At 42.3% G+C, this 24,522-nt stretch overlaps 1 protein-coding gene and 1 pseudogene across 1 annotated transcript in view; both read left to right on the top strand.

Annotated features, from left to right (window-relative positions):
• Positions 1–10,035: 10,035 nt before the first annotated feature.
• On the top strand, positions 10,036–10,757 carry LOC139001874 (V-type proton ATPase subunit D pseudogene; annotated as a pseudogene).
• A 7,354-nt stretch (positions 10,758–18,111) lies between these two features.
• Positions 18,112–24,522, top strand: part of LOC139003521 (calcium-activated chloride channel regulator 4-like) — a 40,068-nt gene continuing 33,657 nt past the window's right edge. Inside the window, exon 1 of the mRNA XM_070405508.1 lies at positions 18,112–18,286. Within this exon, the coding sequence (XP_070261609.1) occupies positions 18,128–18,286 (159 nt within the window). The 5' untranslated portion in view covers positions 18,112–18,127. The remainder of the gene's footprint in view (positions 18,287–24,522) is intronic.

Genomic DNA, 24,522 nt, shown 5'->3' on the forward strand with positions numbered 1-24,522 from the left:
TTCTGAATTCTTTTTCCGTCATGTTGCATATCTCTGTCTCACTTAGCTGCTTTTCTGGCGAGTCCTCCTTTTCTTTCCTTTGGGGGTTTCTTTGCCTACCCATGTTTGATCTCGCTGACATATGTAGATGTTGAGATGTTCAGTGGCTGCTCCCTGGGTGGCAGGGGCTCCTTGGGTTGTGGTTGCTGCTCAGACGGTTGCGGTAGCAGCTGCTTTCCAGTTGGCAGCAGCTCCTCTGGTGGGTGTTGTTCACAGCTGTGTTGGCTCTTCTGGCTGGTGGGGGGAGGCTTCACGTACAGTTGCTGTTCCACAGACAGAGGGTGTGGTGATCAGGAGGCTGCGGTGATCAGGGGGCTGCTGTTGCTTGGATCTGCGGTCTGGGAAACGCTCTTCTCTTACCAGCACTGCATGGTCTGGGAAACGCTCCTCTCTTATGGGCACTGCATGGTCTGATCAGTTCCTCAGGATGCCCCCTTTAGTCTCAGTTCTCCGCAATCACAAAATCCAAATCTCAAATCTCCTGGCGCCAGCAAACCCGCGGAACTCCTTACCCTGGTCAGGGTCTGTGTCTGTCCCAAGAGACGCGGCTGTCTGCCATGCGGTCTCCCTCCGAGCCTCTGGGCTCAGGTCTGGCAAACTTTCCTGCCCAGATCCCTGGTTTTTAACCTTTCCAGGGGAGGTCTGCCCTTCCAGGCTGCAAGCCGTCTCACCAGCTGAGTAAATTTGCCAATTCAGGATGGGTGTTATTAGTTTCAGCTGCTTACTCCGTTTGCTCCGGGACAAGACCTGGGACGCGTCTGCCTATATCGCCGCCATCTTGCTTCCTCCTTCCCAAACTATCTTATATAATAAAAGGCTAATATGGAAATTGTCCCCTCGGGAGTTTGACCGACCAGGAGTTCAACTGCTCACTATGACATGTGATGACCACCAGGGGGCGGTGTGGAACAAAGGAAGGCTCTGACCTGCAGCTGGCAGCTGACAGCTGGCAGTCGGGAGAAGGAAGGCCCTTGCCTGCAACTGGCAGCCGGGAGAAAGCCCTGATTGGCCCTGATCACCGGCCAGGCCTAGGGATCCTACCTATGCATTAATTTTGTGCACTGGGTCTCTAGTTTAAATATATATCATAGCTTGTTATAGAGAAAATTTGAACCAACATCATCAGGAATATGTATTATTTACTCTAGGTTTGAGCAAGTATGATGCATTTAAGGAAGAGACTACATGTAGAAAGAACAGCATTTATATTCCATAGGCATAGAAATGTATTTTATGTGCATAAAATTATGAATCATTGGTGATTAAAGTCAGAGTGGTGGGAGATGGGGTGGGAAAAGTAGATTCCTATCAAGTGTAAGGGAAAGAGATTGAGTAGTAAACATTTTTTTGTGCCAAGGGCTCTACTAATGCCTTACATGTATTATGTTATGTAATACAATTCAGTTCATTCAACATTCATCAGCTGCCTATTATATTCCAGGCCTATGCTAGGTCTTGAATACAGAAAGATGAGTAAAATTTGGCCTTTTTCCTATAGGCAATAAAAAACATTTGACAATCTTATTTTTAAATCAGGGAGCATATATAATCAGAACTATGCTTGAAAAGGGGGACTTTGAGGACCACATGAAGGACTGAACAAAGGTGGGAGAGTCTAGGAGCGTGATAGACAGAGGAGGAAAGAGAAGAAAAGGGAAAAGGAGCCAAACAGACTTAGCAGTATAGTAGTCCCCATCAAGAACTAATCACAGACACTAGTGTCTCCAACAAAAAGTATTCAGATGAAAGACTTCTTAAATTCTCCATTTAAGCCTGGTCAGTGTAGCTTTCAGTGGCTGAGCTTCGACCCATGCACCAAGAGGTCACCAGTTCTACTCTACTCCCGGTCAGGGCATGTTCCTGGATTTCAGGCTCGATCCCCAGTAGGGGGTGTGAAGGAGGCAGCCAATTTGTGAAAAGCCACATCCCATGTGGCTTAGGGTTCAGGATCTGGAGAAGGGCCTCATGCAAATTATGAGACTAGACAAGAAATATGAATTTGGAAACAGGGGGCCAGGCAGAGAGTCTTTCTGAAGAAGAAAGGCTTCACTGGTGCCCAGGCCCTGCCAACCTTCCATTCAATTCTAGATACACATATTGCCCTTAGTCAGGCAGGCAATTCTGGTAGCAGACAGACTATCTTAAAGGTCAGTATATATTAGTAAAGATTTACTTTGAGACTGTTTGGTCAGGAAATTGATTGAGCCACCATTGTCTCGACTAAACAATCAGTGCATAGCTTTGGCCCTTGCCAGAGCTCAAGGTCCACCAGCATTCTGGGCTCCTTTTTTACACTTTCCTGATAGCGTAGACAATGGGTAGCTTCCAACACCAATTGATGTTTCTGTCTCACTCCCTACCCTTTCCTCTCTCTCTAAAACTCAATAAAAATATATACTTTAAAAATTTTTTCCATTTCATTAGCATAATGAGTTCAAGCTGTGGGTGACTCTCTGATTAAAAACAAAAATAGGAGATTGTTTCTGCATATACCCCAATTTTATTTCTTTATTTATATATCTTCCTTGTTTCCAAACAGGCCTTGAGGTACTTTACAGATACATACAAAACATAAAAAATTATTTAAAAAGGAAGTGGAGTGAAGTAAATATATAATGAAAACTAAAGGAAAGTTCAGCACATCCAGGCCTAATATAATGTTCTGTACAATTGCTACAGCTTTGTCACACATTACATTTTGAGCTTCCCAGCTGGCATAACAAAGGAGACAAAAAAGTAACAAGATTAATTACAATGAAAAACAAACCTGAGGCTCAGGAGAATGGCTTTTTCTAGTTCAGACCCATGAGAAGTTTCATCTATAGATCCTCAATAAATTAGGGTACTGTGATGTTAAAGACAGTAGCCTGAGAACATCCAGACAATAGTCACAACAAGTGGAATATAGCACACTGATCGCAAAGTCCTTCACCGTAACCACACTTCACTGCAGGGTTACAATGGAGTGACACCCCAGCACTGTTCAAAAAAGACAGTTATAAAGGGGCTCAAACAATGCAATTCTAGCAAGTAGCTCTTAAGTTTGCTCCAAAGATAAAATCTGTAGTGAGTGGATTACATGTACTTCAGGCCATTTTCTATGAGTAGTTTTGTTTTTTTTAAATGTATATCTTTATATATATATATAAAGGGCTAAGCAACCAGCTGACCGGCCAACCGGCTGGTAGGTATGACAGGCATTGACTATCAGGGGGCAGATGCCCGACGCAGGAGCTGCCAAGGGACAGCAACTTTGCAGGGTGCCCTCTTGCGCTCCGGGACCTCTTGGGGGATGTCAAACTGCCGGTTTTGGCCCAACCCCCGCAGGCCAGGCCAAGGGACCCCACCTGCTGGAGGGACCCTGCTCACTTTACAGATGCCCTTCGAGTCCCGGCACAGCCCCAGGTGTGGCTGGCCAGGGAGGGACTGAGAGAGGTTGGTTCCAGGGCATGTCCGGCCTGTGTCGCCCAGTCCCGCTCCACTGGCCACCTTCTAATTAATTTCCTTTCAATGTGCATGAATCTGTGCACCAGGCATCTAGTCTTATCTAATAAAAGAGAAACATGCAAATTGACCATATCTCTGCTACACTCACAAGCCACGCCTACCAGCCAATCAGAGAGACTACATGCAAATTAACCAAACCAAGATGGTGGCCAAGATGGCCACCGACAGCCAAGGAGCTGGAGCAAGCAGGAGGCTTGGTTGCCCCGGGGATGGAGGAAGCCAAGCTTCCCGCCTGCCCTGGCTGGCTGTGGGCTCTGCTCAAGGCAACAAAGTTTCAATTATAGAAGATAAATAAATCCCCGATACCTGCTTCCAGCCAGCCTCCACTGGGAGCTTGGGTGGTTGGGGGACATGGCCAGCCTACAAACAGCCATCAGCCACTCACCCAGACTGGCCAGGCACCACAGCAGGACACCCCAACCTGAAGAAGGTGTGGCCAGCCTGCAAACAGCCATCAGCCCCTCATCCAGGCTGTCCAGGCATCCCAGCGGGGACCCCCATCCTGAAGGGGCTGTGGCCAGTCTGAAAACGGCCCTCAGCCCCTCACCCAGACTGGCCAGACACCCCAGTGGGACCCCCACCCTGATGAGGGACACCCTTCAGGGTAAACCAGCTGGTCCCCACCCATGCACCAGGCCTCTATCTACACTAATAAAAGAGAAACATGGTAATTAGCGTACGACCGCTACCCTTCCCATTGGCTAATCAGCATATCCTTATGCAAATTAACTGTCAGCCAAGATGGCGGCTGTCAGCCATGCACTGAAGTGAGAAGGGAGGCTTCCTTGCTCCAGTGACTGCAGACTCCAATGTTCCCCGCCTGCCGCTGCCGGGCTCTCAGCTGAAACTCTAAGCAACTATGTACTATGTTGCAAATAAGAAGCTAAACAAAACCCCAGAAACCGGCTTTCATTCAGCCGGGCTTCAGCCAGCCTGACCACAACATTGTATCAATGTTCTCAGCAGCGAGGCCTCAGAGCTAAAGCTGGCCCAGAATAAAAAAGAAAAAAAGAAAAAAAGGAGCGGTTGGGAGCTTCAGTCACCCGCTTCCGGAAAACAGCCCTCAGCCCCTCACCCAGACTGGCCAGGCACCCCAGTGGGGACCCCCACCCTGATCCAGGACACCCTTCAGGACAAACCAGCCGGCCCCTACCCATGCATCAGGCCTCTATCCTATATAGTAAAAGGGTAATATGCCTCTCGGCACCGGGATCAGCGGAGCAGCGAGGCTCCCGGCACCGGGATCAGCGTGACAGGGGGCAGCGCCCAAACCCCCTGATCAGCCCTGCTCTGTGCCTGATAGGGGGGAGCTCCCCAATCCCCTGATTGCCCTGCGGCTCTGTGTGTGACAGGGTGCAGCACACCAACCCCCTGATCAGCCCTGCTCTGTGTGTGACAGGGTGGGGTGCCCCAACCCCCCCCCCCACCCCACAGGCCCTGCTCTGTGTGTGACAGGATAGAGCCATAACCTCTCCATCGGCCCTGCCCTGAGTGTGACAGTGGCGGCGCCCCAACCCCTGATCAGCCCTGCTCTGTGGGTGATAGAGGGTGGCGCCCCAACCCCCCTCCACGGGCTTGCTCTGTGTGTGACAGGGTAGAGCCATAACCTCCCCATTGGCCCTGCCCTGAGTGTGACAGGGTGCAGCGCCCCAACCCCCTGATCCACCCTGCTCTGTGTGTGACAGGTGGCTGTGCCCCAGCTCCCCTATCGGCCCTGCTCTGTGAGTGATAGTGGGCAGCACCCCAACCCCCTGATCGGCCGTGCTCTATGCGTGACAGGGGGCAGTGCCCCAACCCCCTGATCAGCCCTGCTCTGTGAGTGACAGGGGGCAGTGCCCCAACCCCCTGATCGGCCCTGCTCTGTGAGTGACAGGGGGCAGCGCCCCAACCTCCTGATCGGCCCTGCTCTGTGCGTGACAGGGGGTGGCGCCGCAACCTCCCCATCGACCCTGCCTTGAGCGTGACAGGGGGCAGTGCCCCAACCCCCCAATCGGCCCTACCCTGAGCATGACTGAGGGTGGCATCACAACCTCCCGATTCGCCCTGCTCTATGCATGACGGGGCGGCGCCCCAACTCCCCAATTGGCCCTGCTCTGAGCCTGACCAGGGGCTGCACCTAGGGATTGGGCCTGCCCTCTGCTACCCGGGAGCAGGCCTAAGCCAGCAGGTCGTTATCTCCCAAGGGGTCTCAGACTGCGAGAGGGCACAGGCCGGGCTGGGGGACCCCCCCTACCCTCCGCCCCCCGAGTGCACAAATTTTTGTGCACCGGGCCTCTAGTCCTATATAATAAAAGGGTAATATGCAAATTGACCCTAACAGCAGAATGACTGGGAATTTCTGGTCACTATAATACATACTGACCACCAGAGGGCAGATGCTCATTTCAGGAGCTTCCCCCTGGTGGTCAGTGCACTCCCATAGGGGCAGCTCTGCTCAGCCACAAGCCAGGCTGACAGCTGCCAGTACAGCGGTGGTGGTGGGAGCCTCTCCTGCCTCCTCAGCAGCACTAAGGATGTCTGACTGCAGCTTAGGCCTGCTCCCCGCTGGCAAGTGGACATCCCCGGAGGGCTCCCGGATTGCCAGAAGGATGTCTGACGGCCAGCTTAGGCCCAATCCCCTAGGGTGCAGGCCTAAGCCAGCAGGTAGACATTGCCTGAGGGGTCTCTGACTTCGAGAGGGCACAGGCCGGGCTGAGGGACACCCCCCCCGCCGAGTGCACAAATTTTTGTGCACTGGGCCTATAGTTTATTATAATAATGGAAGAGCAGAGAGTTCTGAGGCTAGGAAGAGACTGATATCCTAAAATGCAGTATTGTTTGTTGAGGGCACATCCAGGTTGTTTGCCAACAAATGGACAGAGGGTCAGATTAAAACCTTCTTCTGAAAGTTACGAAACCAAACTAGAAGCACATGCCTGACTAGAGAGCCATTCACCTGCCCCATTTGGATAAATGAGTCTGAGGCTCCAAACTCAGCCCCATGAATATGGCTGCCATGAGTTTTGCCTTGAAAATTCCTAAGTCAGAGAGAAGGCAGGGGAGGGTTGGTGGGTGGGAGGTAATCAACCAAAGACCTTGTATAATAATCTATGGACATAGACAATTAGGTGGTGAAAGCCTGGGGGAAGGGGAGCGGCCAGGCTAAAAGAGGTTAATGGGGGGGGGAAAGGGGACATATGTAATACTTTCAAAAATAAAGATTTTGAAAATAATAAAATAAAATAAAATTTCTAAGTCACTAATTAAGATTTTTAATTTCCATTTGGGTAAACTCAGTGGAATGTACCTTGGGATATCATGAGGAACTGCACAGGGATATATAATGTTACTTCAGAGAAATGAGGTAAATATCAGTATGCAGATAAGATAGAAAGTAAATAACAGCAAAGGAAACATTCTTATGTACTCTGGGTTAAAGACCAGCTTATTGCAAAGTGAAAAATGGGTTGTTGCATATCTTACCTACTAATATACAAACATGCAAATTGACCATACTTTTGCTATGCCTTAAGCCATGCCCACCAGCCAATCAGAGTGACTATATGCAAATCAACCCAACCAAGATGGCGGCCGGCAGCCATGGAGCTGGAGCAAGCAGGAGGCTTGCTTGCTCCAGTGATGGAGGAAGCCAGCCTGCCGCGGGCTCTGAGCTCCACTCAAAAGCAACAAAGTTTCAATTATAGAAGGTCAATAAACCCCAGATACCTGCTTGCAGTCACCATGGCCACGGAGCTGGAGCGAATAAAGAAAACAAAAAAAGGAAAGGCTGGGAGCTTCAGTCACCAGGGGGCTTGGTCAGCCTGAAAACGGCCCTCAGCCCTTCACCCATGCTGGCCAGGCACCCCAGTGGGGACCCCCACCCTGAAGGGGGTTTGGACAGCCTGAAAACAGCCATCAGCCCCTCACCCAGGCTGGCCAGGCACCCCAGTCAAGCCTCCCTTCTCTGGACCAGACCCTCACCCTGAAAGGGGTTTGGGCAGCCTGAAAACACATCCAGGCCCTTCCATGAGAATAAGGAGCCTGTGGGGCAAAGTACAAATAGAGATCCACATACCATAGGTCTAAGTTTGCAAATATTATAAATCAGGTTAACGAGCTGTTAAAATGTGTAATCTCCTATTTTGACAAATATACCCTCATAATGACTTGGAAGGCCAGGTTCCAATTTGAAACTCTTGGACCCCTCCCATATCCTGTTGGAACATGGTGGCTCAGGGACAGATGAGCCATGGAGCACTATCTTCTTCCTATCCTCCCCAACTCCACTCCTTACCCTCACTCACCCTCAGGTACCTCACCCACACGGGTGTGGCCCCATCAGCCCACACACTACATCAACAGTTGCCCTTTATCCTCCCTCCTGTCTGGGCATTTATGTACCATTGAGCAATCAGCTCTAGGCAGGACTGACCCTGGCATCCAAGTCAGTTCTAGTCTATGCAGGTCATGAAAGGATCATGACTTATCAGGGAATATCAGATGTCAGGTATTTGCTGTGTGTTCTCAAAGGGGTGAGAGGTCACTCACTAGGTGGGCACAACCCTTGGCCCTATGGACTACTCACCCCATAGAAAGAGCATGGGGCCAACTCATTAATTTGGGGGACCAATGCAAAATGAAAATGCAGGACAACCTTGTTCAACAGCATTGAAAATGCTGTGATCAAAGCTACTAAAATATAAAGACTTGTTCCTTTCTTCTATAGTTTTTCTCAGCTTGTCATGGTGTTTTCTATTTGTTCTTTAAAGTTGTTCTAAATAAAGAAAAATTGCTATTTTAAAGTATTCATATGACTTTTACCATTCATCTTTATATTGTGCAATGCCAGTTCTAAATGTGAGTATAAGACATTGAACTTGTATATGGAATACACAATTTATTTATTTTTATAGCTCATTCTTGCATGTGTATGTCATTCTTGCTAAAGCAGTAAAAACACTGCACAAAACTGACTCAAGTGTTTTTATTTCATGTATTGCTATATGCTACTTACCTTAGGCTCCCTGATAAGGAAGGAAGGGCTGAAAGAAAAATATACTATGGGTTGTCCTTGTTTTCTCTTTTCTTCTCGGTCATCATCTTCAACGTAACTAGTTGGATACAAAGGGAAATAGCATAAGTAATAAAGGATACGATACAATTTCTGGGGCATTTGTGTTTCTCAGAATGTCACTGCCTTCTTTCTGCATTCAAACAAAGTTCTTGATCAAACTGGAATCACAGCTTCTCTAGGCTGACCAGAAACTACTTACTCAGCCACAAATGAAGCAGGTTCACTTTGTACTCGCATTTCAGCTCAGAAGGGACTGGCACAAAATATTCAAAGTGACGAAATGCAAGAACCTACAACCAAGATTACTTTACTCAGAAAAACTATCATTTAGAATGGAAGGACAGATAAAGAGCTTCCAGACAAGAAAAAGCTAAAGGAGTCCATCACCACCAAACCAGTATTACAAGAAATGTTAAAGTGTGTTCTTGAAGAAGAAGAAGAAGAAGAAGAAGAAGAAGAAGAAGAAGAAGAGATTAAAAAAATGAATAATAAAATGGCAATAGATACATATCTATCAATGATTACTTTAAATGCAAATGAATTAAATGCTCCAATCAAAAGACATGGGGGCTTGAATGGACAATAACATAAGACCCTCACATATGCTATCGATCGGAGACTCACTTCAGATCAAAAGACAAACAAAGACTGAAAGTAATGAAAAAGAATTTTTCATGAAAATGGAAATAAAAAGAAAATCCTAGGGTAGCAATACTTATATCATACAAAATAGACTTTTAGACAAAGGCTATATAACAAGAGATAAAAAAGGACCCAGCAATTCCATTTCTGGGTATTTATCCAAAGAAACCCAAAAGAGTAAATAAAAAAGACATATTCATTGATATGTTCATTGCAACATTATTTATAACTAGAGGCCCAGTGCATGAAATTTGTGCATGGGTAAGGTCCCTAACGGCTGCCACTGCCAGCCGGGGCCTCCCTTACTGCAATTGGCCAGCCGGACCTGCCCCCTAGTCAAACTCCTGGTCAAGGGGACAATTTTCATATTAGGCTTTTATTATATAGAATAACTAAGACACAGAAGCCATTAAAAAAATGAAATCTTATCTGCAACATCGACGAACTTAGAGGTACTATGCTGAGTGAAATAAACCAGACAGAGAAAGACAAATAACATTTGATTTCACTTATATGTGGAACCTAAAAAAATATAATAAATGAACAAGTGGACCACATAGATACAGAGAACATTTTGATGGTTGTCAGATGGGAGGGGGCTTGGCGGGATGGGTTAAAAAGGTGAAGAGATTAAGAAGTAAAAATTGAGGAAGAATGCGAATCCCGGTGGCCTCCTAGCAACACGAGGTCAAGTGACACAACCAGCTGATTCTTGTAGAGGAAGATGCTGTGGCTGGGTCTGTGGCAACCACGACTGCCAGGCCGGGTACTGGAGCCGAATAGTCATTGTAAGGATGTCGGGCAAAGACTGAATTGAAATCTTTCCCTGTCAAATGGCACAGACCATCATGAAGGCTCGATTAAAAGGAGCACAGGCAGGTCGAAACCTCCTGAAGAAAAAATCTGATGCCTTCACTCTTTGATTTTGGCAGATCCTAAAGAAGATCAGAGACTAAAATGTTGATGGGTGAAGTGATGAGAGAAGCTGCCTTATTATTTCCTGAGGCCACATTCACAGCAGGGAACTTCAGCACCACAGTTATCCAAAATGTAAATAAAGCCCAAGTGAAGATTCAAGCAAAGAAAGATAGTGTACCAGGTGTTACTTTGCCAGTATTTGAACATTATCATGAAGGAACTGACAGTTATGAACTGTCTGGTTTAGCCAGAGATGGGGAACAACTGGCTAAATTAAAGAGGAATTATGCTGGAATTCGCCTCCCTGCAGACTTCCTTTGTTACTCGGAATAGATGAAGCTGTTAAGATAACAACAGTCATGTAAACGCCATTGAACATGTCATCATTCCCAAGATTGAACATACCCTTGCTTAAATCATCACAGAGCTGGATGAGAGAGTGTGAGAAGAGTTCTATAGGTTAATGAAAATACAGGAGGAAAAAACAAGATTCTTAAGGAAAAAACTGAGAGGGACTTGAAGAAAGGGAGGGTAGCTGGAGAGGTGATGGAGCCTGCCAATCTGGCTGAAGAGAAGAATGGATCTTCTTTTTGAATAATTTTTCCTGCTCTGGTTCTTTCAGAAGTCCTAACATGACACCGTTTTAGTTCAGTGTGTAGGTTTGGTTCATATGGCTATTTATTGTTTGGCCTAATTTCAATGGTGGTAAAATTTCCCTGCATGTCCATTTAACCCAGTGGTTCTCAACCTTCCTAATGCCATGACCCTTTAATACAGTTCCTCATGTTGTGGTGACCCCCAACCATAAAATTATTTTCGTTGCTACTTCATAACTGTAATTTTGCTACTGTTATGAATCGTAATGTAAATATCTGATATGCTATATGTGTTTTCCAATGGTCATGACCCACAGGTTGAGAACCGCTGAATGGGATTACTTTTGCAGAATCCTAATTTACCAACCATTGATAACAGATGAGATTTAGAGAACCTACCCAGGAACTTGTAGAATTTATTCTGCAGAAGTGTCTCCCTACCCCAATTATAAATGGTGAAAAGTGATCGGCTTACCAAGCATATTAGGAAATTCCCCTTAGGAACCAGTAGTGGTCTCAGGCCAATACAAGTAGGCCAGCTACTGTAGGAGCACCCTCCATTCCTCCCACTCACACCCCCTGGCGCTGTTATCGGAGGGAGCTGCAGCCATCCTGTGTTTCTGTGGAACTTCTCCAGCTTTAGGAAAGCCTTCACTTAATTTTACTTTCCATGACAGGTCTCTGTTCTCTCTGTCATGGTACAGTTTTGCCAATTTGAATATGACTGTAGTATAAATAGTAAAATGATTTTTTTTTAAAGAAGTTAAAATTGATAGTTACAAAATAACCATGGTGATGTAAAATACAGCATAGGGAATATAGTCAATAATATTGTAATAACTATGTATAGTGTCAGATGGGTACTAGATTTATTGGGGGGCACACTTTGTAAGTTATATCAACATTTAATCACTGGGTTGGACACCTGAAACTAATATAACATTGCACATAAATTGTAATTGAAAAGTAAAAATTATTTCAAAATAAATAAACATACAGTATGGTCTTAATGATTCAAGAAATTATATATATATATATATATATATATATATTAATAGGTAATTAAAATTTCCTTCTCTAAATGTTGTAATGTCTTCTAATTTTTTACAATAAGCACATATTATTTATGAGCAGTACAAAGATTTTCACATATGAAAAAGAAACAATCTCAGTAATACAAAAGGCAAAACATGATTGGGGGAGAGGGGGGAACCACAGAAGGATAATGTCAGAAATTCAAAATGGCAACAAAAAATGGGTACTTGGAAGACAGAAAAAAGCAATAAATGAGGAAAAGGAGAATATACAGGTCTGCAGCATAAGGACAACATTTCAGCAGTGCCTTCAGGGGCCGATGTGTCATGCTAAGGCCACATGGGACACCACACACCTCAGAGATTAACTAATTTTCTTCCTGAAGGAGAAACAATTCAGCTGCCTCCAGTACATCTTTGGACCACATAGAGGTGGCCTTTGGCTACTCTAGTTTCATTACAATTCAAATGGATAGTTGCGGCTTTAAAAATAGTACAGCCATGTGTTCAGAAAATGAAAGAAAAATGCTTCAACATAGAGAAGCCATATTCCTTAAAATTACTGTACCACTAGAATAATACAGTCAATGAAATTGCAGATCATGTAATAATAATAATAACAACCCCAGAAAGTGAATTGATATCACCATAGGACCCTGACTTAGATGTTACCATGCTCAATGTCCAACAGTTTAAGAAAGACCATCTGGGGAAAACACAATGGGAGTAGGGAACAAGGAGGAAACAGGTCACTGGTTTAGAAAATGAGAATTTCCAGGAGCCAGTAATTAGTGTTTGGGCTATGAAATAAGAGTAGAGGAACTTGTTATAAAAAATGATGGGACAGTAAAGGGAGTTGAAATGTCTATTCCTTTGCATATGTGACAAACTATTCCAGAGAAAAATAATGAATGATATTTCTCTGCAACACTTGCTCAAAAAGAAAATTCCAAAACTTTTTAAAAACATTATATTTTATGTTTTAAACACGTAGGATGATCTTGCAAGTATTTCCATGAATTACTTACTGCTACAACCTAAAACCAGGTCTAATTCTCCCAACCTCTGAAGAAATAGAGAACAATTGTCCCTGGTTAATGTGTCCCATGCTCCTCAAATTTGAGTGTGTACATAAATCACTTGGGGAGCTAAATGCAGATTCCTATTCAGTAGGTCCAGGGGCCCAAGATTCTTAATTTCTGTCAATCTCCACATGATCTGGAGGACCTCACTTTGGGTGGCAAGGATTGAGACTGTCCCCACTTCTCATGTCTTTGCTATTTGACCCTGCCCTCCTTGCTATCGTGGATTCACCCAGGATAGGCACCTGACTCAGGCAGATCAGGGTGTTCTCCTGGCTGCAGATGACTCCTCGGGATGGCCACTTGACTCAGAACAAGCTCATCAGAGCTCTTCTCCAGGACTTTTGAACCCGAAGTAGGGAGGATGATTAATGTCTCCGTGGCAGCAGACTATCTGTTGTGAGACTCAGGACTGGTCTCTGTCCATCTTTTTCCTGCTGAAAGAGGGAAGCTGGTATGAGATGATGAGGCCAACAGGCCAAGAAATGAGCATATTCACATCCTTAGCATTCCCAGCTCTAGGGCCAACTTCACCTTTGCAGTGTAATGTGAGTTTTGCCCAATAGCTTTCCAATAAATAAATAAATAAGTATGCAAATAACTTATTTGAATTGGTTTTCTGTCACATGCAACCAGAGTGCTGCTTAAAATACTCATGCAATTAAGATTTTAAAAAATAACTTGTTTCATTTGATTCCCTTTTTTGGAACTGGAAAAACCAACCACATTCATTGTAGACTTTATACACAGAATCTATTTTCTAAATTTTTGTTTCTTGCCTATTGGTCTGAATCTAGTATCGTCTAGAGCCTGGAACATAATATTTGTTGACATGGATGCCTTTAGTCATTTTATTTTATTGTATGACAGGCATCATGCTGGAGACTGGGACCACATAGTCTGTGCTCTTCCAGTGACATACAGTTTAGTCAAGGAAACAGACAAACTAATTTGATGTGATGAGATGTGATATCATATACATAATTATAGGAGAATAAGGGGGAAAGCACTATGGAAGAGATTACACCTTATATAAGTCTTGAAGGACAAGTAGAAAAGAAAGAAGGAAATTCTAGTCAAAAATTGCCAATAGACAAAGGCATAATGTTCTGTTTGGAAAAATGTGAACCCTCCTGTTTGCCTAAGGCAGGAATTGTAGAGGGCAGGTGGCTGTACTGGGAGGCAATGGGGAAGTACCTAAGCTACAAATCAAGGAAGGTCCTGAATAAAAGATTTAGGACTTTACCCTGTGGGGGGATGATAGTAAAAAAGCTACAGCAGTACAATTTCATGCTGTAGAATATATTGGGATCTATCAGAATAGAAATAAGGAGTTCTATAAAAACAGAGATTGCAGTTTTTGAGTTAATCAGTTATTGTGTAAAGTTATAATGAGGTAAAATAAAATTAGGGTCAACTGATTTTTTTCTTTTTTACTACTTACTGTTACAAGTATCCTATCTTTCTTACATTTCTTTACACATATATAATGCAGGAATTGTTATAACATTACCATTTTACATATGTCTCTAAGGATAGCATATTATTTCATCTTTTCAAAATCTAAGCTGAGATTCTGTCTTACCAAAAGAGTTTAACCAATTCACACAGGTTTAATGATTTTTTTAGAAATTATTTGCCATCTTTTTCCATTTCACATATTTTTTTTGTGTGTCTTCTGTTCCCCTCCTTTCCGAACTTCCATCGAATAGATTAAATTTGACACTGCTGGTTTAAAAATTACACATTATGATTTTTGTCTTCTGATAATTATCTCAACTTATTAAGATCCATTCTTATATGTACTATTTATTTCTTTCTCATAGTAATAGAATTCAAACACATATCTATATTCCCCTTATCCCTTTCACTTCCAATAGAAATGCCTTAGCAAGCCTTTGTCTCTAACTGGATTCTAACACCAACCGCCCTCATGTTGGCATTTTCTAGTTTAAATTGTGAATTAATAAATGTTTGTTGTTTTATTTATTGCTTATTTAGATAATAAATTTTACTAAATTATTTATTTCTCATACCTTATTATTTTTTATTTATTTTGCTTCTTGCTGGAGGATTTCCTTCAAGAGTGTTTCCAGAGTGTGTATTAGATGGCCTGAGGCTAACCTGAAATATTAAGTTTAACTTTTTTCTTTCAACACTTGGAAAATCTTATTCCATTTCTTCTTTCACCTAGGGTGGTTGGTGAGGAGTCTGGGCTGGATGTGTACTTGGTCATCATCAGTGTACAGAGGATAAGGAAAACCATGCGTAAGAGTGAGATCCCCATATGGAACATAGAGAGAAAGAAGAGAAGGGAGCCAAAAATGAACTCTTGGGAAGAGTCTACACTCAAATGGGGGATAAAGGAAGAGGCATTGTGAACTAGACTGAGAAGGAATAGCCAGAGACTTACAAAGATTATCAGGAGTCTGTCTTGTAAACCAAGAAAGAAGGCAGTTTCAAAGAAGAGGGAATGATCAACATCAAATATTACTGTTATGCCCAGATTTCAAGATCCCCAACAAACCACATTAGGGGGCCAGCCAGTCCGATGCAAAAGCAGAAGAGTCTGTATTTCAAGCTAGCTTGAGCTCCCCGTCCACCAGACTCACCGACACAATGGCAAGCCAAGTGGCCAAGAGACAGAACCTCGCATAGAGACGGGTTTTATAGGGGGGGTTGGAGTAAGGGGAGGAGAAAGGACTGTGCTCTGCCGATTGGCCAGGCGCAAGTCGGTGTCTTGTTCCTGGGTGTGGCTAGCAGAGGCTTAGACTTCCAGGAAGAAGCTCCTTGCCAAGCACGTGGCCAAGGTAAGATGGAGGACGTAGCCCTTACCCTGGGGCAAGATGAAGGGCCTAGCCCTCGCCCTTTCAATTACAAAGAGGTCAAGTAAGATGAAATACTCCAAACTGGTCACTGCATGAAACACTATATCTAAGTTACTAGATTCTCTTTTTTAAAATGAAAAGGGATTCGAGTAAGAAGGCAATAGAGAGGGAGATACAGAAAAGAGAGTGGACAAATGATGGATACAAGTCACTAGTAGCAAGGAAAGAGAAACTGGTTTCCAGATCTACCTCTACAAGGCATGACAGGAGGCTTAGCACAAGGAAGCTAAGGATAGATTAAACACACGGACAGAGAGATCCAAATGAGAAGGAGGAGGAAATGTAGTCTCACCCATTGAATCCCAACCTATTTATACCCCAGGTTCTGTGTTAATGGTGAAATAAGTCAGTCAGAGAAAGACAAGTATCACGTGATCTCACTTATATGTGGAATCGAATGAACAAAATAAATTGACAAACAAAATAGATCCAGAGACATGAAAGCATGCAACAGACTAAGGATCCTCAGAGGAAAGTGGCGGGGGGGGGGCGGGGGGGGAGATCAACCAAAGAACTTATATGCATATATGTATAATCCATGGACACAGATAATAGTGGGGTGAAGGCCTGGGGAGAGGACAGGAGTGGAGGGAAAAGGGGGACATCTGTAATACTTTAACAATAAAGATAAAATTTTAAAACTAGTTAATAACTCATAATAGAATTCAGTGTTGCCTCCAGAAAATTACATAAGGATGAGTAACTGCTTTGCAATTCAAAAAGAAGCTTTCATCTTTTAAAATGAAAATATCCCAAGTATTTTTTCCATGAAATCATAGACCATATTCCTGCCTCAATAATATTAATCCAAATCCTCTTCTCATAAGAAAAAAAAATTGGCTATTATTACTCTATTAGCATGTTACTGACCCACGATTTAAAAGTCCCATGATAAGAGACCTCTGTGTTGCCATAGTTAATCAGAAGTCTGACCCTCCCTGAAGAATTCAGTTATTCAGCTAAATTCTTGGAGAAGAGAAGAATCTGAGATGAGATGTTAAAAAGAAAAAAACCATAACATTAATATCCCATTTTCTTGACTTGCCATATTCATTATCGCTGTGAGGAATACAAGATACTTCTCCCGTTGATAAATTTAACATGGGAAAGGACAAATCTCATTTTTTTGTGGCTCTTGAAAAAGTGTTACTCATTCAGCTGTGAACTCCACCCTTCCTTATCACAGCAATAAAACATCTATCTGAGACATAAAGAAAGTATCCTCCTATTTGAATTTTTAGTTTAAAGATATTGTCTTTCTATGATTTTTTTTTTTTTTTGGTTAGTTCTCTTTTGAGTTTCTAATGAGTTCTGGATAATTTTGCTTTAGGACTAGACATTCTTAATTTATCGTCACAACTCCTAAAGTGACTCCCTTCCTCCTTTTTTAGAAAGTCGTATTATATTATTTGTCATATAAAACAACATTGCCTTATTGTGAAGTAATTAAATCCATGGACACTAGGGTAGGAATGCTGGGTACAGAGCCTGACTCTGCCATTTATGAGCTACTCGATCTTGGCAAGTTCCTGAAACTCTGTGTTCCCCATGCTTAATGCAGATCATATTCAGGCTTATCCTTACAGAGTTGTGGTGAGGATTAAGTGAAAGAATCTCTGCCCTGGTTGGCACCAAATAAATATTATCTACTAATATTATTCATTCTGCTTTCAAAGAAACCAGTACACTACCAGACTCTTTTTTGTTGTTGTTGTTTAGTTATAGTCCACATTCTATCAGACTTTTTTGACATGCTTATATAAAAGCTAATTCTATTCATTATTTTCTGGGCAGGAGTTGTTAAAATTTTACTCTAACTTTATCAAATCTTCCTTAATTTATCAAAGTACTTAAAATTTTTTTAATTTATATTTCAAAGACATCTTACCTAATTTGGTGTTATTTACATTTAATAATATTACATTTTCTTCCATTATTTATACTTTTGGTAAATAATTAAAATAATTAAGTTGCTTTGTAAAACTGAAAAAAAACATTAGCATTATTTCTTCTATTCATTTCATTATGAAATTTTATTAATTTTCACATTGTACTCTGCAGAAAATACAAAGTATATGTTCATATTTAGGAAATTAAGCAAAATTAGAAAATATAGAAAAAACTTCCCAAGTAAAAAATTAAGAATGTATTTTATAAAATGATCGGATTACTTCTATTTTTCTTATCACTTTTACAGTAACATACAATAAAATGATTACGTAAGTTCAAATATTTGTCTCATATGTAACATGATCTTTGTGCAGTCTACAACCCATAATCAGCCCCACCTATAAGGATTAGGAGTATATATACAGAGAGAGAAGGGACTAGCAAAGCCCCTTCAGCCAGGATCAACTGGAGAGGAGCAATGGTGTTATTCAGAAGTTTTGTCTGTCTCTTAGTCCTATACCTGCTGCAGGGGTCTGATACTTCCTTTGTTCGGCTGAATAACAATGGCTATGAAGGCATCATCATTGCTATAAACCCTGGTGTGCCAGAAAATGAAGCACTAATTGAAAAAATAAAGGTAAGAAAGAAATGGGATCTTCTTCTGTTTGAATTCTAGAAAAGGAAAAAAAGTTAGTAGTTAATAAACATTACAGAAACTTCTGAATGCTCCAGAAAGTTTAAAAACAGCATGTGCAGTGGGGGCAGTGGGAATTGGAGGCTGTACACGGGGTTCTCCACTATCTCAACGTAAGACCAAATACAAGGCACAGGACCTCCCCGATCCTGTTTCTTCATGTGTAGATGAGCAGTTGGACTTGTCTGTTCTTTGTTTTTGTTTTTTTAATGTATTGGTTTGAGAGAGAGAGAGGAAGGGGAGGGAGAGAGAAATATTCACATATTTGTTGTTCCACTTATTTATTCATTCATTGGTTGATTCTTGTATGTGCCCTGACCAGGGATTGAATCAGCAACATTGGTGTATGTTGACAATGTTCTAACGAATTAAGCTACCCAGCCAGGGCTTGGACTTGTCTGTTCTTTAAACAATTATTGAATGCTTATAGCAAGACAACAGTAAATGAAAGAGCCGCTTCCCTTATGCAGTGTACATTCTTTTCAGATACAGATAATTAAACATGTAAATGTATAGCAGAACAGTTGGTGGTGAGTTGCTATGGCATAAAAATAAACCAGCAAAGCGGGGTAGGCACTGTTGGGGGAGAATGTAGGGAAGACAGGGAAAGCCTCAATGTTGATGTGACCTCCAAGCAGAGACCTGAGATGAGTGGGGGAGGAAGCCCATTGAAAATCTTGGGTACGGAATAGAGGGAGCAGCAGCATGGAGGTGATAGCATGCTTATTTGGACCAAGGAAACAACTGTAAATGAGCAGGAGGAAGGGTGAGAGAGTTGAAGTTGGAGAGGTAGCAGGGCCCAGGCCCATGGAAAAAATTAGGCTTTTACTCTGCGTGGGACAGGAATCCATGGAAGGATTCTGAACAGAGGAGAGGTGTGCTCCCTCATACATGTTCTAAAACCACACTGACTGTAGTGTTGAGGAAACTTGGTAGAAAGATTCCACTTGTCACTAATCCTGTATAAGCTCTGCACAGCATGGAGGTATAGAGGGACATCAGGTGGGAAGCTGTTGTAGGGGAGAAGTGATGGTGATTAGGAACAAGGATATTCTGGTAGAGATCTTTAAAGTGGTGTGATTCTGAACATATTATGATGGTGTCATAGACAAATATTTTGATGATTTAGATGTATGTGGAATAGGGGAAGGTAGGAAGGAAAGATAGGAGTCAAACAAGACTTCAGGGTTTTGGCCTATACACTTGGAAAGATGGGAAAGAGAAGACTTCAGTGATCATCTGGCAGCTGAGATATCAGGAGCTAGTTAGGTATATTTTGCATTGAGATGCTTATTATATACCCTCGTAGATGGAGATAGGAATCAGAGTACTGGAGGAAAATCTGGGTGCAGATAAAAATTGGGGAGTCATCAGTGTGTAGGTGAGATTTAAAGCCAGGAGAACCAATGAGTTCATTAGGTAGTGTGGACAGTGAAGAGAAAGACAACAGAACTGAACCAAGAACTGTATTTCTAAAGGTTCTTTCAATAGTAACATTCCTTGTAATGAAGAGATTGGTGTTATAGCCATGTAGATTTCCCCTGTCCCTGACATCAACATCTACTAATTCCTTATATTCAATTCCTCCTGTGGCCTTATGCTCACTGTTTTAGCCTTCTGCATGGGTACTGTTATCCAGCAAATACTGATAGGCATGACCTGAATTGTGAGCAGGTGATTCTGTAGGTGCCATTTATCACTCATTCTGTATAAACTCTTTAAAGTATATATTGATTTCAGAGAGGAAGGGAGAGGGAGAGAGAGATAGAAACATCAATGATGAGAGAGAATCATTGATCAGCTGCCTCCTGCATGCCCCCTGCTGGGGACTGAGCCTGTAACCCAGGCATGTGCCCTGACTGGGAATCGAACCTTGACCTCCTGGTTCATAGGTCAATGCTCAATCACTGAGCCACACTTCCCAGGCTGTATAAACTCTTGTAGCATAGTAAAAAGTCACTTACTGATACCTTTTGAATTCCAGGGGAAGATGAATATCCATTACTAAAGAACACAGGCTTGAATAGCAGTTAATGCAGCTGATTCTGAATGATGGCTTCTTCGTGTCCAGGGACAGTAGATCAGTTTCAAATACTTCTGAACCTCAGAAATCAGCATTTGGAAGACTTATTTGTAGGGGTAAAAAGAATTGCTAAAATGGTCCTCTGCTGAAAACATAGCTAAAAATTCAATTGTTAACAGACATTCCTAGATTACACAATGTTTCCTAACATTCATTCAGTCCTCTACAAAGTCCTTGCATTTACAATATCAGAAAAGCATGTAAAACACTATCGTCCATATTTTACAAAAGAGAAAACTGAGGTTTGGGGAAATTAAATGATTTTTCAAGGTTTTCCTAAGTAGCACAATCAGAGCAGAGATCCAGTACATACATAGGTTTTGAAGGCTTACAAACCGGAGTTTGAGTTCTGGCTTGTGTAAGATGACAAAAATCACTCTTTTTATGTAACCAGTGAACCAACATGTGAACATAACTTTACTCCTGGAATAATATCTGATCACGATAAAATTTATCATGAATCAATTCATAATTTATGACATGAGATGTCAATTGTCAACTTTCCTTATTCCTGTATTTATGTCTTTTTAGTTTGAGAGTACGTAGTTTTGGAAACACTGATATCTTAATCTTCTTTAATACAAATATAATACTATAGGAATTCTGAGAAACAATTTAGAATGAATATTATAGGAATTCTGCTTGAAAAACTTGAAGGAACAATTATCTGCCACCCTACTATGCTCCAGGAGATCACAGTCATCTGATATAGGGTCTCTGAAATACCTCCATGACCTGAGAACAAACCACTATTCAAGAATGTCTAAAGGACCATGCAGACTCCAAGTAAATAAAATCCTCTGGAGTTATACAATGCACAGTCCACACAACTGTATATTAACAACCTTACATTTCCAGTTGTTACTATAATTCAGACCACCATATATACCTTTTAAAATTTTTTGAGATATAATTGACATATTATATTAATTTCATGTGTACAATGTAATGATTTTATATTTGTACTAGAGACCTGGTGCACAAAAATTTGTGCACTCAGGCGGTGGGGGGGGGGGGGGGAGGTCCCTCAGCCCGGCCTGTGCCTTCTTGCAGTCTGGGAACCCTCGGGAGATAACAACCTGCTGGCTTAGGCCTGCTCCCCAGGGGATTGGGCCTAAGCTGGCAATCAGACATCCCTCTGGCAGCCTGGCAGCCCTCGGGGAAGTCCACTTGCCAGTGGGGAGCAGGCCTAAGCTGCAGTCAGACATCCTTAGTGCTGCTGAGGAGGCAGGAGAGGCTCCCACCACCACCACTGTACTGGCAGCCGTCAGCCTGGCTTGTGGCTGAGCAGAGCTCCCCCTGTGGGAGCACACTGACCGGCAGGGGGCAGCTCCTACATTGAGCATCTGCCCCCCTGGTGGTCAGTGTGTGTCATAGTGACCAGTCATTCCCAGTCGTTCTGCTGTTGGGGTCAGTTTGCATATTACCCTTTTACTATATAGGATAGAGGCCTGGTGCACGGGTGGGGGCCGGCTGATTTGCCCTGAAGGGTGTCCCGGATCAGGGTGGGGGTCCCGCTTGGGTGCCTGGCCAGCCTCGGTGAGGGGCTGATGGCTGTTAGCAGCTGGTCACACCCCCTTCAGGGTGGGGGTCCCCCACTGGGGTGCCTGGCCAGTTTGGGTGAGGGGCTGAGGGCCGATTTCAGGCTGGCGGGCGACTGAAGCTCCCAGCCTTTTTTTTTTCTTTTTCTTTTTATTCTGGGATTTATTTACCTTCTATCGCTGTCACTGGAGCTGAGAGCCACCTCCAGCTCTGAGGCCATGGTGGCTGAAAGCAGGTATCTGGGGTTTGTTTAGCTTCTATAATTGCAACATTGTTGCATCCAGAGCTCAGAGCTGGACCGCGGCAGGCGGGGAGCCTTGGCTTCCTCCATCACTGGAGCAAGCAAGCCTCATGTTCGCTTCAGCTGCGTGGCTGCCAGCCACCATCTTTGTTGGCAGTTAATTTGCATTTCCTGCTGATTAGCCTATGGGAAGCGTAGCGGAGGTATGGTTAATTACCATGTTTGTCTATTATTAGATAGGATAGTCACCAAGCTATGCATTTTATTACCATGACTTATTAATAACTATAAGTTTGTAACTTTTGACCCCTTCACCCACTGAGCCACCTTTGCCACCCAAAAGCATCTGAAAACTACCAATTTATTCTCTGTACCTATGAGCTCAGTTTTTGTTGTTGTTGTTTTTCTTTTTTTATTCCACATATAAGTGAGATTGTACCATATTTGTCCTTCTCTGATTTATTTTAGGCATAATGCCCTCCAGGTCCATCCGTGTTGTTAGAAATGGCAGGATTTCCTTCTTTTTAGTGGCTTAATAATATTCCACTCTTTATATACACCACATTGTCTTTATCCATTCATCCATATATGGACACTTAGTTTGCTTCCATGTCTTCGCCACTGTAAATAATGCTGCAATGAATATGGGGGTACATATATCTTTTGAAATTAGTGTTTTTATTTACTTCTAATAAATAACCAGTAGTGGAATTTCTGTATCAAATGTTAGTTCTATTCTTAAGTTTTTTCTGGAACCTCTAGACTGCTTTTCATAGTGGCTGTACCAACTTACATTTCAACCAACAGTGCACAAGCATTCTCTTTTTTCCACATCCTTGCCAACACCTATTATTTCTTATCTTTTTTATGACAGTCATTCTTACAGGGGTGAGATAAGGCCTCTTGGTGGTCCTACTTTGCATTTCCTTGATGATAGTGATATTGAGCAACTTTTCATGTACCAGGTGGCCATTTGTATGTATTCTTTGGAAAAAAGTCTCTTCAGATCCTCTGCCTATTTTTCAATTAGTTTGTTTTTTGTTTCTTTGTTTGGGTTTGTTTTTGTTTTTTTGCTATTTGGTGTAAAAAAAAAAATTATTGCCAAGACCAATGTCAGAGAGCTTATGTTTTCTTCTAGGAGTTCTATAGTTTCAGATCTTTAATGCATTTTGAGTTAGTTTTTGTATATAGTGTAAGATAGTGGTTGAGTATCATTCTTTCACATGGGTATTCCAGTTTTCCCAACACCATTTTTTTTAAATTAAAACAAAAGTACTTTTTCAATCCTTACCCGAGGAAATTTTTAGGGAGAGAGAGTAATATCAATATGAGAAACATTGATCAGTTGCCTTCTGTACATGCCTTGACCCCTGACCTGGGATTGAACAAACCAACAACCTTTTGGTGCACAGGACAATGCATAACCAACTGAGCCACTCCTGGTGGGCCACGACACCAATTATTGAAAAGATGGTCCTTGCACAAGTGTATATTCTTGGCTCCTGGTCATAAATTAATTGATAATATAAGTGCGGGTTTATTTCTGGACTTCTGATTCTTTACCATTGAACTATGTGTCTGCTTTTATGCCAATACCATACATTTTTATTACTACTGCTATGTAGTATAGTTTGAAATCAGGAAGTGTGATGATTCCAGCTTTGTTCTTTCAAATTGCTTTGGCTATTCAGGATCTTTTGTGTTTTCACAAAAATTTTAGGATTAGTTGTTCTATTTCTGTGAAAAAAAAATGGCATTTTTCATAGGGATTGAATTGAATCTGTATATTGTATTGGCTAGTATGAACATTTCAACACTATTGATTCTTCTAATCCATGAGGAAGGAATAGCTTTCCATTTATTTCTACCATTTAGATTTCTTTAATCAATGTCTTCTAGTTTTAAGTGTACAGAAATTTCATCTCCTTGGTTAAAATTATTCCTAGGCATTTTATTCTTTCTGATGCAACTATAAATGAGATTATCTTAATTGCTCTTTCTGATAGTTCCTTATTAGTGTATATAAATGAAACATATACTTTATATTGATTTTGTATTCTATAACTTTACTGAATCCATTTATGAGTTCCAACAAGTTTTTTCTGTGTGTATGTGTGTATTCTTTAGTGCTCTCATATATAATTTCATACCATCTCCAAATAGTGATAGTTTTAATTCTGCCTTTCTGATTTTGATGTCTTTTATTTCTTTTTCTGGCCTAACTGCTCTGGCTAGGACTTCCAATACTGTGGCAAGAGTGGGCATCCTTGTCTTGTTCCTGACCTTAGAGGGAAAGCTTTTATTTTTTCACCA

This window comes from Myotis yumanensis, unplaced genomic scaffold (genome assembly GCF_028538775.1).
Source record: "Myotis yumanensis isolate MYYU_CA2020_CCGP unplaced genomic scaffold, mMyoYum1.0.hap1 SCAF_2, whole genome shotgun sequence".
In the NCBI taxonomy this organism is placed as follows: domain Eukaryota; kingdom Metazoa; phylum Chordata; class Mammalia; order Chiroptera; family Vespertilionidae; genus Myotis; species Myotis yumanensis.